The following is a 15331-nucleotide window of genomic DNA, read 5'->3' on the forward strand; positions in this document are numbered from 1 at the left end:
GGACCCAGTGGACCCAGCGGACCCATTAGACCCAGTGGACCCAGTGGACCCATTAGACCCAGTGGACCCAGTGGACCCATTAGACCCAGTGGACCCATTAGACCCAGTGGACCCATTAGACCCAGTGGACCCAGCGGACCCAGCGGACCCATTAGACCCAGTGGACCCATTAGACCCAGTGGACCCATTAGACCCAGTGGACCCAGTAGACCCAGTGGACCCAGCGGACCCATTAGACCCAGTGGACCCATTAGACCCAGTGGACCCATTAGACCCAGTGGACCCAGCGGACCCAGCGGACCCATTAGACCCAGTGGACCCAGTGGACCCATTAGACCCAGCGGACCCAGTGGACCCAGCGGACCCAGTAGACCCAGTGGACCCAGCGGACCCAGCGGACCCATTAGACCCAGTGGACCCAGTCCTACCCGTGGCGGGGTTGCAGGCCTCGCTGTGCCCGTTGCAGTTGCAGGGCTCACAGGCGCTGAAGGCTCCGAGCTCCTGTCGGGCTCGCCGATATCCCAGAGTGCACTGCTCACAGTGTTGCCCCTGGTAACCCTGAGGACAGGTGCAGCGCTCCACCCAGAGGGCCGGCTCACCTGGAGCCCGCCTGGCCGTTACCAAGGAGACGTCGTCAAGGTAACCGGCACCTGGGGAGACGAGGAAGACCTTTAATAAACAGGTTGTTATTGTTATTATTGTTGTTGTGTATCATCATGCTCTTGTGTTGTTATTGTTGTGATGTGTTGTTTATGTTGTTATCCTTGTTGTTATTTATGTTTCGTTATCCTTGTTGTTATTTATCTGTTGTTATCCTTGTTGTTGTTTATGTTGTTATCCTTGTTGTTTACTCTTCTCGCTGTAGGTGCCTCGGATCTTGATGGCCGTCAGGTTGTGGAGCAGCTTCTGGAAGTCTGGGTGGCTGATGCTCGGCCTCCAGGGGTAGTCAGTGCTGTCATGGAGCCTGAAACACACCCCATGAGGACAGGATGAGGACCCCATGAGGACAGGATGAGGACCCCATGAGGACACGATGAGGACCCCATGAGGACAGGATGAGGACCCCATGAGGACCCCATGAGGACACGATGAGGACCCCATGAGGACAGGATGAGGACCCCATGAGGACCCCATGAGGACACGATGAGGACCCCATGAGGACAGGATGAGGACCCCATGAGGACAGGATGAGGACCCCATGAGGACAGGATGAGGACCCCATGAGGACACGATGAGGACCCCATGAGGACAGGATGAGGACCCCATGAGGACACGATGAGGACCCCATGAGGACAGGATGAGGACCCCATGAGGACCCCATGAGGACCCCATGAGGACAGGATGAGGACCCCATGAGGACAGGATGAGGACCCCATGAGGACCCCATGAGGACAGGATGAGGACCCCATGAGGACAGGATGAGGACCCCATGAGGACAGGATGAGGACCCCATGAGGACACGATGAGGACCCCATGAGGACAGGATGAGGACCCCATGAGGACACGATGAGGACCCCATGAGGACAGGATGAGGACCCCATGAGGACCCCATGAGGACAGGATGAGGACCCCATGAGGACAGGATGAGGACCCCATGAGGACACGATGAGGACCCCATGAGGACAGGATGAGGACCCCATGAGGACACGATGAGGACCCCATGAGGACCCCATGAGGACAGGATGAGGACCCCATGAGGACAGGATGAGGACCCCATGAGGACACGATGAGGACCCCATGAGGACAGGATGAGGACCCCATGAGGACACGATGAGGACCCCATGAGGACAGGATGAGGACCCCATGAGGACACGATGAGGACCCCATGAGGACCCCATGAGGACAGGATGAGGACCCCATGAGGACACGATGAGGACCCCATGAGGACCCCATGAGGACAGGATGAGGACCCCATGAGGACACGATGAGGACCCCATGAGGACCCCATGAGGACAGGATGAGGACCCCATGAGGACAGGATGAGGACCCCATTTGGACACGATGAGGACCCCATGAGGACAGGATGAGGACCCCATGAGGACAGGATGAGGACCCCATGAGGACAGGATGAGGACCCCATGAGGACAGGACGAGGACCCCATGAGGACACGATGAGGACCCCATGAGGACCCCATGAGGACAGGATGAGGACCCCATGAGGACACGATGAGGACCCCATGAGGACCCCATGAGGACAGGATGAGGACCCCATGAGGACACGATGAGGACCCCATGAGGACCCCATGAGGACAGGATGAGGACCCCATGAGGACAGGATGAGGACCCCATTTGGACACGATGAGGACCCCATGAGGACAGGATGAGGACCCCATGAGGACAGGATGAGGACCCCATGAGGACAGGATGAGGACCCCATGAGGACAGGACGAGGACATCAGGGCCGATACCGGGTTCGATAAAGTAGAGAGGAAGTAGAGATGAAGTAGAGGTGAAGTAGAGGTGAAGTAGAGATGACGTAGAGAGGAAGTAGAGATGAAGTAGAGGTGAAGTAGAGGTGAAGTAGAGATGAAGTAGAGGTGACGTAGAGAGGAAGTAGAGGTGAAGTAGAGGTGAAGTAGAGATGAAGTAGAGGTGAAGTAGAGGTGAAGTAGAGATGAAGTAGAGATGAAGTAGAGGTGAAGTAGAGATGAAGTAGAGGTGAAGTAGAGGTGAAGTAGAGATGAAGTAGAGGTGAAGTAGAGGTGAAGTAGAGATGAAGTAGAGGTGAAGTAGAGATGAAGTAGAGGTGAAGTAGAGATGAAGTAGAGGTGAAGTAGAGGTGAAGTAGAGGTGAAGTAGAGGTGAAGTAGAGATGAAGTAGAGGTGAAGTAGAGGTGAAGTAGAGGTGAAGTAGAGGTGAAGTAGAGGTGAAGTAGAGATGAAGTGGGGTGAAGTAGAGGGTGAAAGAGTGGTGAAGTAGAGATGAAGTAGAGGTGATCAGGTGAAGTAGAGGTGAAGTAGAGGTGAAGTAGAGGTGAAGTAGAGAGGCGCCTCTGGGCCGACCAACTCAAGCTGGTGGCCGCGGGCCGTTGCCGGGTGAACCTCCTCAGCCAGTGGTTAAACCAAACAGCCAATCACAGATCAGGATCAGGAATCAAAGCGACCAATCAGGAGAGGGGACTCACCTGAACACGTATGTCTGCGCGTTCTCGTTGGGGTAGGCGTTGCCCTGAGCGATGAGGGGCACCGCCACCCTGAGGCCGGCGCCCTCCAGGACCAGATCCTCCGCCGACAGCCGCGTGTCCCGCCGGTCCACCCGGAACCTCAGGGTCAGGTTCTGACCGTAGCTCAGCAGCTGGTCCCCCAGGAACCGGCCTGAGGACCACAGGGGGCTGGTTCTGAAGGGCCACAGCCGAGTGTGTGTGTGTGTGTGTGTCTGTGTGTGTGTCTGTGTGTGTGTGTCTGTGTGTGTACCTGGGGCGATGAAGTACATGGGGAGTGTGATGTCTGAGATGAGGACACTTCCCTGTCCTGGCGGTCGGTGGGGCGGGACACAAACCATCATGCTGCTCGGTCCCACTGCTCAACTCATCACACACACACACACATTAGGCTGGACCCGGCGCCACACACCACGTGGGGTGGGGAGGAGCGCTACCTCTGGAGAAGGAGGAGCTGATGGCGTGCGCGCTGAAGCCCTCGGCGCTGTCGCACACCGACGAGTGCTGGAAGCAGAAGCAGGCGGTGCAGCCCTGAGGGTTGGAGGGGTCCAGGTGGAAGAAGCCCAGCTGACACCTGGGGACACGGGGTTACCTGTGTGTGTGTGTGTGTGTGTGTGTGTGTGTGTCTCTGTGTGTGTCTCTGTGTGTGTCTGTGTGTGTGTGTGTGTGTGTGTGTCTCTGTGTGTGTGTGTGTCTCTGTGTGTGTGTGTGTGTGTGTGTGTGTGTCTCTGTGTGTGTGTGTGTGTGTGTGTGTGTGTGTGTGTGTGTCTCTGTGTGTGTCTCTGTGTGTGTGTGTGTGTGTGTGTGTGTGTGTGTGTCTCTGTGTGTGTGTGTGTGTGTCTGTGTGTGTGTGTGTGTGTGTCTCTGTGTGTGTCTGTGTGTGTGTGTCTCTGTGTGTCTCTGTGTGTGTCTCTGTGTGTGTGTGTCTCTGTGTGTCTCTGTGTGTGTCTCTGTGTGTGTCTCTGTGTGTGTGTCTCTGTGTGTGTCTCTGTGTGTGTGTCTCTGTGTGTGTGTGTCTCTGTGTGTGTCTCTGTGTGTGTCTCTGTGTGTGTCTCTGTGTGTGTCTCTGTGTGTGTGTGTGTGTGTGTCTCTATTCATGCAGTCTGTCCGTTGAGTGAGTGATCAGCAGCTGGCCACTCGGTCCAGTCGCGCACCTCACAGTTGCGTATTGATCAGACAAGAAGACACGCTTATCAACTCCAGTGTTTCCCCTCCTATTATAAAGGGAAATCTCCACCCACCCTGTAATTTTCGTTCACCCCCCGTCAACAATTCTCGGTTCCGACAGAGCGATGCGCCATCGACATCAAGCTCTGCGGCGACGATATATTGAGCACCCCTGCATTAAAACATTAAAGAGCCGAGAGTTTTTTCAGCGTGAGAAATACGATGTGTGGCGGAGGCGTGAGCTAAGACCGAATGCGTGAGTCTCACGCTCAATGCGTGACACTTGAGAGCCCTGCATTGCTCACCAGTGCGCCGCCAGCATCGGAGCTCTGCGGAGCCGAGAGAAGAGTTGTTGAGGGGGGCAAGTGACTTTTTCGTCCCGATGTGCGCCAGCGCCGCATCCGAGCTCTGCGGGCGGGACGGAGATCGGAGTCGTGTTAACGCCGACACTAGAGACAGAATGACACGCTGCTGGAGAGACGACCAACAACAGACGGATTGGAAGCTCATTCTGCGCATGCGTTAAATGCGTTAAAAAAACAAAACTAGTTAAACCTGTAATTGAATTAACTGAGTTAACGCGTTATTTTTCACAGCACTATTAAAAACTTCATAAGGCCTCAATCTGATATTTCCCAGCATGACATCACTCTTGGTTAGTAAGAAGCTATTACAAGTGTTGTTTTTTCTTGCGTTTACTCTTTTCACCCTCTGTAATTACTCATATAAGACTGATCTTTGTAAAACTGGAACAGACAAAACAAAGAGAAACATACCGCATAAAACAATGTGGCACATGGATAGCATGACACCGAGAGCTATTGTTAGCATAGTTTAGTTGCTCTGTTCTAGCTGTGAATTATTGTGACATTTATAAAAATGAATTAATAAATTCAACATACTATCGAAATTGTCTAAATGGCATTTATAAAACTCTCTGTCTCTCTCTATCTATCTCTATTTCTATCTCTCTCTCTCAAACATGACGTCAGTAAACAGCTGGACTAGGCTTTGAAATCACGGATTTCGGGAATTTGTGTTCGTTTATTTTTTTTTAGGAAACGTCGGACCAGTTGTGACGTAATATTTTCAGTTGTGGTTAATTTATCACCAAACAACGTCAGGGGACAAACACCGTCATGACTCATGACCTGTGTGTCTGGTGCTGCCGGTCAGAGGAGAAGGAGGTGCACCCGTTTGGTGGCGCGAGGAGCACTGCGCGGAGGAGGAAGTGGAGGAGGAGGGAGGGAGGGGCGCGGCGGGGGGAGGAGGAGGGGGGCTCGAGCGCCATGGAGCATGTCGGGGCGAAATTCTCACAAGAACTCCAATAAATGCCCCGACAGATATCCAAACACATTTGGGAGGACTTGATGACAGAGATTATTCTTAAATACTTATTAATGAAGAAGAAAAGTGGCTCCAGCAAAAAGGGCACTTTTCTCATCCAGGGCAAAAGGGGAGGAGCTTGAGCACCACGAGGGCTCTACCTGTGCAGGTGCCTGCTTGAGAACATCTTCGCTGACATGCACGTGATGAACACTGGTTTTTTTGTTTTTTTCATCGCAGACTTTTTTTTGCCTTAGGCACTCGGGAAAACGGCGTAGGTGCGCCCACATGTTCTCGATGCAGGAAAAACCCTGGTCTCTGTCTCTGTGTGTGTGTCTGTGTGTGTGTGTGTGTGTGTGTCTCTGTGTGTGTGTCTGTGTGTCTCTGTGTGTGTCCCTGTGTCTCTGTGTGTGTCTGTGTGTGTGTCTCTGTGTGTGTGTCTGTGTGTGTCTCTGTGTGTGTGTCCCTGTGTCTCTGTGTGTGTCTGTGTGTGTGTCTCTGTGTGTGTCTGTGTGTGTCTCTGTGTGTGTGTCTGTGTGTGTCTCTGTGTGTGTCTCTGTGTCTGTGTGTGTCTCTGTGTGTGTGTCTCTGTGTCTCTGTGTGTGTGTCTGTGTGTGTCTCTGTGTGTGTCTCTGTGTGTGTCCCTGTGTCTCTGTGTGTGTGTCTCTGTGTGTGTCTGTGTGTGTGTCTCTGTGTGTGTGTCCCTGTGTCTCTGTGTGTGTGTCTGTGTGTGTCTCTGTGTGTGTCTGTGTGTGTGTCTGTGTGTGTGTCCCTGTGTCTCTGTGTGTGTGTCTGTGTGTGTCTCTGTGTGTGTGTGTGTGTGTGTGTGTGTACCTGTCGCAGCTGAAGCCCTCTACGTGCTCTTTGCAGCGACACTGTCCTGAGTTCACGTCACACTCCTGAGTGCTGCCAGAGGGAGAGCAGGAACACGGCCTGGAGAGAGGTCACATGACACCACATGACACCACATCACATGACATCACATGACACGACACCACATGACATCACATGACACCACACCACATGACACCACATGACATTAAATGACATCACATGACCATCCTGACGTGAGTGTGTGTGTGTGTGTGTGTTACCTGCAGCCGGCCTCCGTCAGACTGTGGAACCCGGCCTGGCAGCGGTCACACTTCTCTCCGGTCACGCCGGGTTTACACACACACACTCCTCTGGGGTCACACTGGGGGGCCTGGGAGCCTGAGGGCAGGAGAACCGTTCACTGTGCTAAGCTAAGCTAGTTCCAGCTGATGCAGCCTTGTGCTAAGCTAAGCTAGTGTGTTCCACCTGATGCCGCCTTGTGCTAAGCTAAGCTCGTGTGTTCCACCTGATGCAGCCTTGTGCTAAGCTAAGCTAAGGGAGTGCATTCCTCCCGATGCCCCTGAACTCACCCACGGTGTTGCAGTTGCAGGCCAGGCAGCGGCCGCCGCCGCCGTCCCGGTGGTGCCGGTCCAGGCAGCGCTCACAGTTGGGCCCGTCGGTGTTGTCGGCGCAGCCGGTGCAGTGACCCCCGTGACCCGAGGCCCGGTACAACTCGGCGTCAAAGAAACACTCAGAACTCTTCCCGTTGCAGTCGCAGGCTGACGGACACGAGGAGGACATGAAGAGGACATGAAGAGGACACGAAGAGGACATGAAGAGGACACGAAGAGGACACCAAGAGGACATGAAGAGGACACGAAGAGGACATCAAGAGAACACGAGGACATGAAGAGGACATTAAGAGGACACGAAGAGGACATGAAGAGGACACGAAGAGGACACCAAGAGGACATGAAGAGGACACGAAGAGGACATCAAGAGAACACGAGGACATGAAGAGGACATGAAGAGGACACGAAGAGGACACGAAGAGGACATGAAGAGGACATGAAGAGGACACGAAGAGGACACCAAGAGGACATGAAGAGGACACGAAGAGGACACCAAGAGGACATGAAGAGGACACGAAGAGGACATCAAGAGAACACGAGGACATGAAGAGGACATTAAGAGGATATGAAGAGGACATCAAGAGAACACGAGGAGGACATTAAGAGGATATGAAGAGGACACGAAGAGGACATCAAGAGAACACGAGGAGGACATGAAGAGGACACGAAGAGGACACCAAGAGGACATGAAGAGGACATCAAGAGGACATCAAGAGGACACGAAGAGGACATCAAGAGGACATCAAGAGAACACGAGGAGGACATGAAGAGGACATCAAGAGGACACGAAGAGGACATCAAGAGGACATCAAGAGAACACGAGGAGGACATGAAGAGGACACGAAGAGGACACCAAGAGGACATGAAGAGGACACGAAGAGGACATCAAGAGGACACGAAGAGGACATCAAGAGGACATCAAGAGAACACGAGGAGGACATGAAGAGGACATCAAGAGGACACGAAGAGGACATCAAGAGGACATCAAGAGAACACGAGGAGGACATCAAGAGGACACGAGGAGGACACCAAGAGGACATGAAGAGGACACGAAGAGGACACCAAGAGGACATGAAGAGGACACGAAGAGGACATCAAGAGGACATCAAGAGGACACGAGGAGGACATCAAGAGGACACGAGGAGGACATGAAGAGGACATCAAGAGGATATGAAGAGGACACGAGGAGGACATGAAGAGGACACGAAGAGGACACGAAGAGGACATGAAGAGGACACGAAGAGGACACGAAGAGGACATCAAGAGGACACGAAGAGGACACGAAGAGGACATGAAGAGGACACGAAGAGGACACGAAGAGGACATCAAGAGGACACGAAGAGGACACGAAGAGGACATCAAGAGGACATCAAGAGGACACGAGGAGGACATGAAGAGGACACGAAGAGGACATGAAGAGGACATGAAGAGGACATCAAGAGGACACGAGGAGGACATCAAGAGGACACGAAGAGGACATGAAGAGGACACGAAGAGGACACGAAGAGGACATCAAGAGGACATGAAGACATGAAGAGGACATTAAGAGGATATGAAGAGGACATCAAGAGAACACGAAGAGGACACGAGGAGGACATGAATAGGACACGAAGAGGACACGAAGAGGACTACAGTAAAGCAGTAGTACTGTAGTAAAGCAGTAGTACTGTAGTAAAGCAGCAGTGTGTGCAGTAAACTCACGCAGACAGTGGTTGGCGCTCTCGCCGCCCGCCCTCCTCCACGGCCGGTCGTTGTGGAACGCTTTGCAGACGTTGCAGTCGTCTCCCTCCGTGTTGTGTTTGCAGTCACACACCAGCCGCCCGCCGCCGTCCTTCACACACTCGCTGGCGTGGCCGTAACACTTACACCTGGCCACACACACACACACACACACACACACACACACACACACACACACACACACACACACACACACACACACACACACACACACACACACACACACACACACACACACACACACACACACACACACACACACACACACACACACACACACACACACACACACACACACACACACACACACACACACACACACACACACAGGTTCATGGCTGCGGTCGTCGACCCGATGAGACACAGACCATCTGCTGGTGGAGCATCCAGGTCTGGGTCCTGCTACCGACCACGCCACTGTCCTGTTGAGACTCCGCCCACTGTTGAGACTCCGCCCACTCCTCCTCCCCACCGCCATCTGCCTGATGGATCGTGGAGGTCTCCATCGTGGAATATGCCTACTATGAACTATTCATCCACTCTGTCATATTCATTGAATGTATTGAACTCTAATCTGTCCTTCTGGTCACATGACATCTATTGTTCTGTCCATCCTGAGAGGGATCCTCCTCTGTTCTCTCCTGCAGGGTTCTGACCTTGTTACCCTGAAGGGTTGTTTGGGAGTTGTTCCTGATCCCATGTGAGGTCAAAGGTCAAAGGTCAGGGATGTCTATGTGTTCAGATTGTAAAGCACTCCGAGACACATTTGTAATTTGTGAAATTGGGCGATACAAATAAACTGAATTGGTGGAAGCGGTGCGGCGCTCGGGGGAGGGGCGCCCGACGCCACACGGCTCAGGAGGACTGCAGCGCCACGGAACCACCCGGAGCTCGTGGAGCGGGACGGCCGTGGGCCGCTCCCATTGGCCGAGGGACCCGATAGAACCCCCCTCTGAGGCCCGGTCAGGCGCCCGGATCAGGACTCTTCCGGTTCCCTGGAATCCGGCCTGGAATGCCAGGAATGCCGGCTGCGTAATGGAAATGTGCCTCAGAGAGAGAGAGAGGAGCCGGGTTCACACTCTGGAGAACCACCGCCAGAACCACAGGACCACCGGACCACAGGACCACAGAACCACAGAACCACAGGACCACCGGACCACAGGACCACAGAACCACAGGACCACAGAACCACAGGACCACAGAACCACAGAACCACAGGACCACAGGACCACAGGACCACAGGACCACAGGACCACAGGACCACAGGACCACAGAACCACAGGACCACAGGACCACAGAACCACAGGACCACAGAACCACAGGACCACAGGACCACCGGACCACAGGACCACAGGACCACCGGACCACAGGACCACAGGACCACAGAACCACAGGACCACAGAACCACAGAACCACAGGACCACAGAACCACAGGACCACAGGACCACAGAACCACAGGACCACAGGACCACAGAACCACAGAACCACAGGACCACCGGACCACAGGACCACAGAACCACAGGACCACAGAACCACAGGACCACAGAACCACAGAACCACAGGACCACAGAACCACAGGACCACAGAACCACAGGACCACAGAACCACAGAACCACAGGACCACAGAACCACAGGACCACAGAACCACAGGACCACAGAACCACAGGACCACAGAACCACAGAACCACAGAACCACAGGACCACAGAACCACAGGACCACAGGACCACAGAACCACAGGACCACAGAACCACAGGACCACAGAACCACAGAACCACAGGACCACCGGACCACAGAACCACAGGACCACAGAACCACAGGACCACAGAACCACAGAACCACAGAACCACAGGACCACAGGACCACAGGACCACAGAACCACAGAACCACAGGACCACAGGACCACAGAACCACAGGACCACAGGACCACAGAACCACAGGACCACAGAACCACAGGACCACAGAACCACAGAACCACAGGACCACAGAACCACAGGACCACAGAACCACAGGACCACCGGACCAACAGAACCACAGGACCACAGGACCACAGGACCACAGGACCACAGGACCACAGGACCACAGAACCACAGGACCACCGGACCACAGAACCACAGGACCACAGGACCACAGGACCACAGAACCACAGGACCACAGAACCACAGGACCACAGGACCAACAGAACCACAGAACCACAGGACCACCGGACCACAGAACCACAGGACCACAGAACCACCGGACCACAGAACCACAGGACCACCGGACCACAGAACCACCGGACCACAGAACCACCGGACCACAGAACCACAGGACCACAGAACCACAGAACCACAGGACCACAGGACCACAGAACCACAGGACCACAGAACCACAGAACCACAGGACCACAGAACCACAGAACCACAGAACCACAGAACCATAGGACCACAGAACCACAGGACCACCGGACCAACAGAACCACAGGACCACAGGACCATCAGAACCACAGAACCACAGAACCACAGGACCACCGGACCACAGAACCACAACCACAGGCCTCGCTCCCTCTGTCCTCTCTCGGCCTGGCCTGGCCAGTCTTACCCCCTGCCCCCGCGTGAGTCGGAGATGAGTAGGACCTGAGGACCTCAGAACCACAAGACCTCGACCCACAGGTGTTGAGCCGGTTCAGGGTCACTCGGATGTCGGTGGCCGTCACCCAGTCCTGTAAACAACGAGAGGCGGAGCTTCATGAAGCTCAACGAGGGGGAGAGCATGCAGAGGAGGACCCGGCCTCCTCCGGGCCTCGGGCCCGACCCAGAGAGCAGAGCCGGTCCCACAGGCCCACTCACATTCTTCAGGAGAGGAGCCTGTGGGAACAACACTCCACCGTGACGCCATTAAGCCGAGAGGAATTCATCTCCAGATGGAGCTCTCTGAGGGACACCTGTTGGTGTGGGAGGAGGAGGAGGAGGAGGAGGAGGAGGAGGAGGAGGAGGAGGCTCCGCTTCCTGTCTGCTCATGGGAAACCAGTGAAGGAGAGGCGCTCCTATCAGCAGCTTATCGGACGGGATCCAGCTGCTGAGGAACAGACCGCTCCCTCAGCCGGGTCTCCATGGCAACGACCTCCGTCTGGGACCTCCTGTCACCACTGACCACCTGTGACTTAGTCACTTAGACTTCCTGTCTGTGACTTCCTGTCTGTGACTCAGTGTTGTGTTCAGGGGCCAGAGGAACTTCAGCTCCAGAATCAGCCGGTGAGTGACAGCCGGCTGTTAAGGTGGACTCCCTGGGTTAAGGTGGACTGTCTAGCAGGAATGTGGCGCCTGGCGCCTCCTAAAAGAGTCCCGGCGCCGCTATGAATAGCTTCCTGCCCTCGAGTCAAATAAGGAGCGTCACGCAGGAGCTAAATGAGTTCTTCAGGACTACAAGTACACAATAAATACTGGGAAAAGTACTTTGTGACAGGAGTTACGCAACGTCCTGATCCTGGGATTCAAAGACAGGCTTTAAATGTAGAATAATACATAACCTGGAGAGGAGAGGGGGAGGAGAGGGAGGAGGAGGGGGAGGAGAGGGGGAGGAGAGGGAGGAAGGGAGAGACATAGAAACACAAAGGGGGGGAAGGGGAGGAGACATGGAAACAAACACAGGAGGAGGGGGAGACAAATAGAAACACAGGAGAGGAGGAACACGGAAACACAGGAGGAAGAACTGGAGGTTGCCTCCCTGGTCAGGACCAACAGAGACCCCCATAGAGGGGCCACAGACCCCCATAGAGGAGCCACAGACCCCCATAGAGGAGCCACAGAGACCCCCATAGAGGGGCCACAGAGACCCATAGAGGAGCCACAGAGACCCTCATAGAGGGGCCACAGACCCCCATAGAGGAGCCACAGAGACCCCCATAGAGGAGCCACAGAGACCCCCATAGAGGGGCCACAGAGACCCATAGAGGAGCCACAGACCCCCATAGAGGGGCCACAGAGACCCCCATAGAGGAGCCACAGACCCCCATAGAGGAGCCACAGAGACCCCCATAGAGGGGCCACAGAGACCCATAGAGGAGCCACAGAGACCCCCATAGAGGAGCCACAGAGACCCCCATAGAGGGACCACAGACCCCCATAGAGGAGCCACAGAGACCCCCATAGAGGAGCCACAGAGACCCATAGAGGAGCCACAGAGACCCTCATAGAGGGGCCACAGAGACCCCCATAGAGGGGCCACAGAGACCCATAGAGGAGCCACAGAGACCCCCATAGAGGGGCCACAGACCCCCATAGAGGGCCACAGACCCCATGGAGGAGCCACAGAGACCCCATGGAGGCCACAGACCCCATAGAGGAGCCACAGAGACCCCCATAGAGGAGCCACAGACCCCCATAGAGGGGCCACAGAGACCCATAGAGGAGCCACAGAGACCCCCATAGAGGAGCCACAGACCCCCATAGAGGAGCCACAGAGACCCATAGAGGAGCCACAGACCCCCATAGAGGGACCACAGACCCCCATAGAGGGACCACAGACCCCCATAGAGGAGCCACAGAGACCCATGGAGGACCACAGACCCCCATAGAGGAGAGCCACAGAGACCCCCATAGAGGAGCCACAGAGACCCATAGAGGAGCCACAGAGACCCCCATAGAGGGGCCACAGAGACCCATAGAGGAGCCACAGAGACCCCCATAGAGGGGCCACAGACCCCATGGAGGCCACAGAGACCCCATGGAGGGCCACAGACCCCCATAGAGGCCACAGAGACCCCATAGAGGGGCCACAGACCCCATAGAGGAGCCACAGAGACCCCCATAGAGGAGCCACAGACCCCCATAGAGGGGCCACAGAGACCCCATGGAGGGCCACAGAGACCCCATAGAGGCCACAGAGACCCATAGAGGAGCCACAGAGACCCCATAGAGGGCCAGACCCCATAGAGGGCCACAGAGACCCCATAGAGGGCCACAGACCCCATGGAGGAGCCACAGAGACCCCCAGAGGGGCCACAGACCCCATGAGGAGCCACAGAGACCCCATGAGGGCCACAGACCCCCATGGAGGAGCCACAGAGACCCCATAGAGGCCACAGACCCCATAGAGGAGCCACAGACTAGGCCACAGACCCCACCCCATAGAGGAGCCACAGACCCCATAGAGGGCCACAGAGACCCATAGAGGCCACAGACCCCATGAGGAGCCACAGAGACCCCATAGAGGAGCCACAGACCCCATGAGGAGCCACAGAGACCCATAGAGGACCACAGACCCCCATGAGGGGCCACAGAGACCCCATGGGAGCCACAGACCCCATAGAGGAGCCACAGAGACCCATAGAGGAGCCACAGACCCCCATAGAGGAGCCACAGACCCCCATAGAGGAGCCACAGAGACCCCCATAGAGGGGCCACAGACCCCCATAGAGGAGCCACAGAGACCCATAGAGGAGCCACAGACCCCCATAGAGGGGCCACAGAGACCCATAGAGGGGCCACAGAGACCCCCATAGAGGAGCCACAGACCCCCATAGAGGAGCCACAGACCCCCATAGATGAGCCACAGAGACCCCCATAGAGGAGCCCACAGACCCCAGAGGGCCACAGAGACCCCATAGAGGAGCCACAGACCCCCATAGAGGAGCCACAGACCCCCATAGATGAGCCACAGAGACCCCCATAGAGGGGCCACAGACCCCCATAGAGGAGCCACAGACCCCCATAGAGGGGCCACAGAGACCCATAGAGGAGCCACAGACCCCCATAGAGGAGCCACAGACCCCCATAGAGGAGCCACAGACCCCCATAGAGGAGCCACAGACCCCCATAGAGGAGCCACAGAGACCCCCATAGAGGGGCCACAGAGACCCATAGAGGAGCCACAGAGACCCCCATAGAGGGGCCACAGACCCCCATAGAGGGGCCACAGAGACCCCCATAGAGGAGCCACAGACCCCCATAGAGGGGCCACAGACCCCCATAGAGGAGCCACAGACCCCCATAGAGGGACCACAGACTCCCATAGAGGAGCCACAGACCCCCATAGAGGGGCCACAGACCCCCATAAAGGAGCCACAGACCCCCATAGAGGGGCCACAGACCCCCAGAGGGGCCACAGACCCCATAGAGGAGCCACAGACCCCCATAGAGGGGCCACAGACCCCCATAGAGGAGCCACAGACCCCCATAGAGGGGCCACAGACCCCATAGAGGAGCCACAGAGACCCCCATAGAGGGGCCACAGACCCCCATAGAGGGGCCACAGACCCCCAGAGGGGCCACAGACCCCCATAGAGGAGCCACAGACCCCCATAGAGGGGCCACAGAGACCCATAGAGGAGCCACAGACCCCCATAGAGGGGCCACAGACCCCCATAGAGGAGCCACAGACCCCCATAGAGGGGCCACAGACCCCCATAGAGGAGCCACAGACCCCCATAGAGGGGCCACAGACCCCCATAGAGGAGCCACAGACCCCATAGAGGCCACAGAGCCCCATAGAGGAGCCACAGACCCCCATAGAGG

At 55.8% G+C, this 15331-nt stretch overlaps 1 protein-coding gene across 1 annotated transcript in view; it reads right to left on the reverse strand.

Moving 5' to 3' along the window:
- lamc1 (laminin, gamma 1) overlaps nt 1-15331 on the reverse strand; it is a 40464-nt gene that overhangs the window by 7334 nt on the left and 17799 nt on the right. The window contains exons 3-12 of the mRNA XM_056410474.1: nt 11399-11538; nt 8801-8967; nt 7058-7246; nt 6749-6866; nt 6489-6587; nt 3599-3735; nt 3415-3471; nt 3126-3315; nt 852-964; nt 429-650 (exon numbers count right to left, since the gene is read on the reverse strand). Coding sequence (XP_056266449.1) covers nt 429-650; nt 852-964; nt 3126-3315; nt 3415-3471; nt 3599-3735; nt 6489-6587; nt 6749-6866; nt 7058-7246; nt 8801-8967; nt 11399-11538 — 1432 coding nt within the window. The remainder of the gene's footprint in view (nt 1-428; nt 651-851; nt 965-3125; nt 3316-3414; nt 3472-3598; nt 3736-6488; nt 6588-6748; nt 6867-7057; nt 7247-8800; nt 8968-11398; nt 11539-15331) is intronic.

The sequence above is a fragment of the Pseudoliparis swirei genome, unplaced genomic scaffold (assembly GCF_029220125.1).
Source record: "Pseudoliparis swirei isolate HS2019 ecotype Mariana Trench unplaced genomic scaffold, NWPU_hadal_v1 hadal_25, whole genome shotgun sequence".
In the NCBI taxonomy this organism is placed as follows: Eukaryota; Metazoa; Chordata; class Actinopteri; order Perciformes; family Liparidae; genus Pseudoliparis; species Pseudoliparis swirei.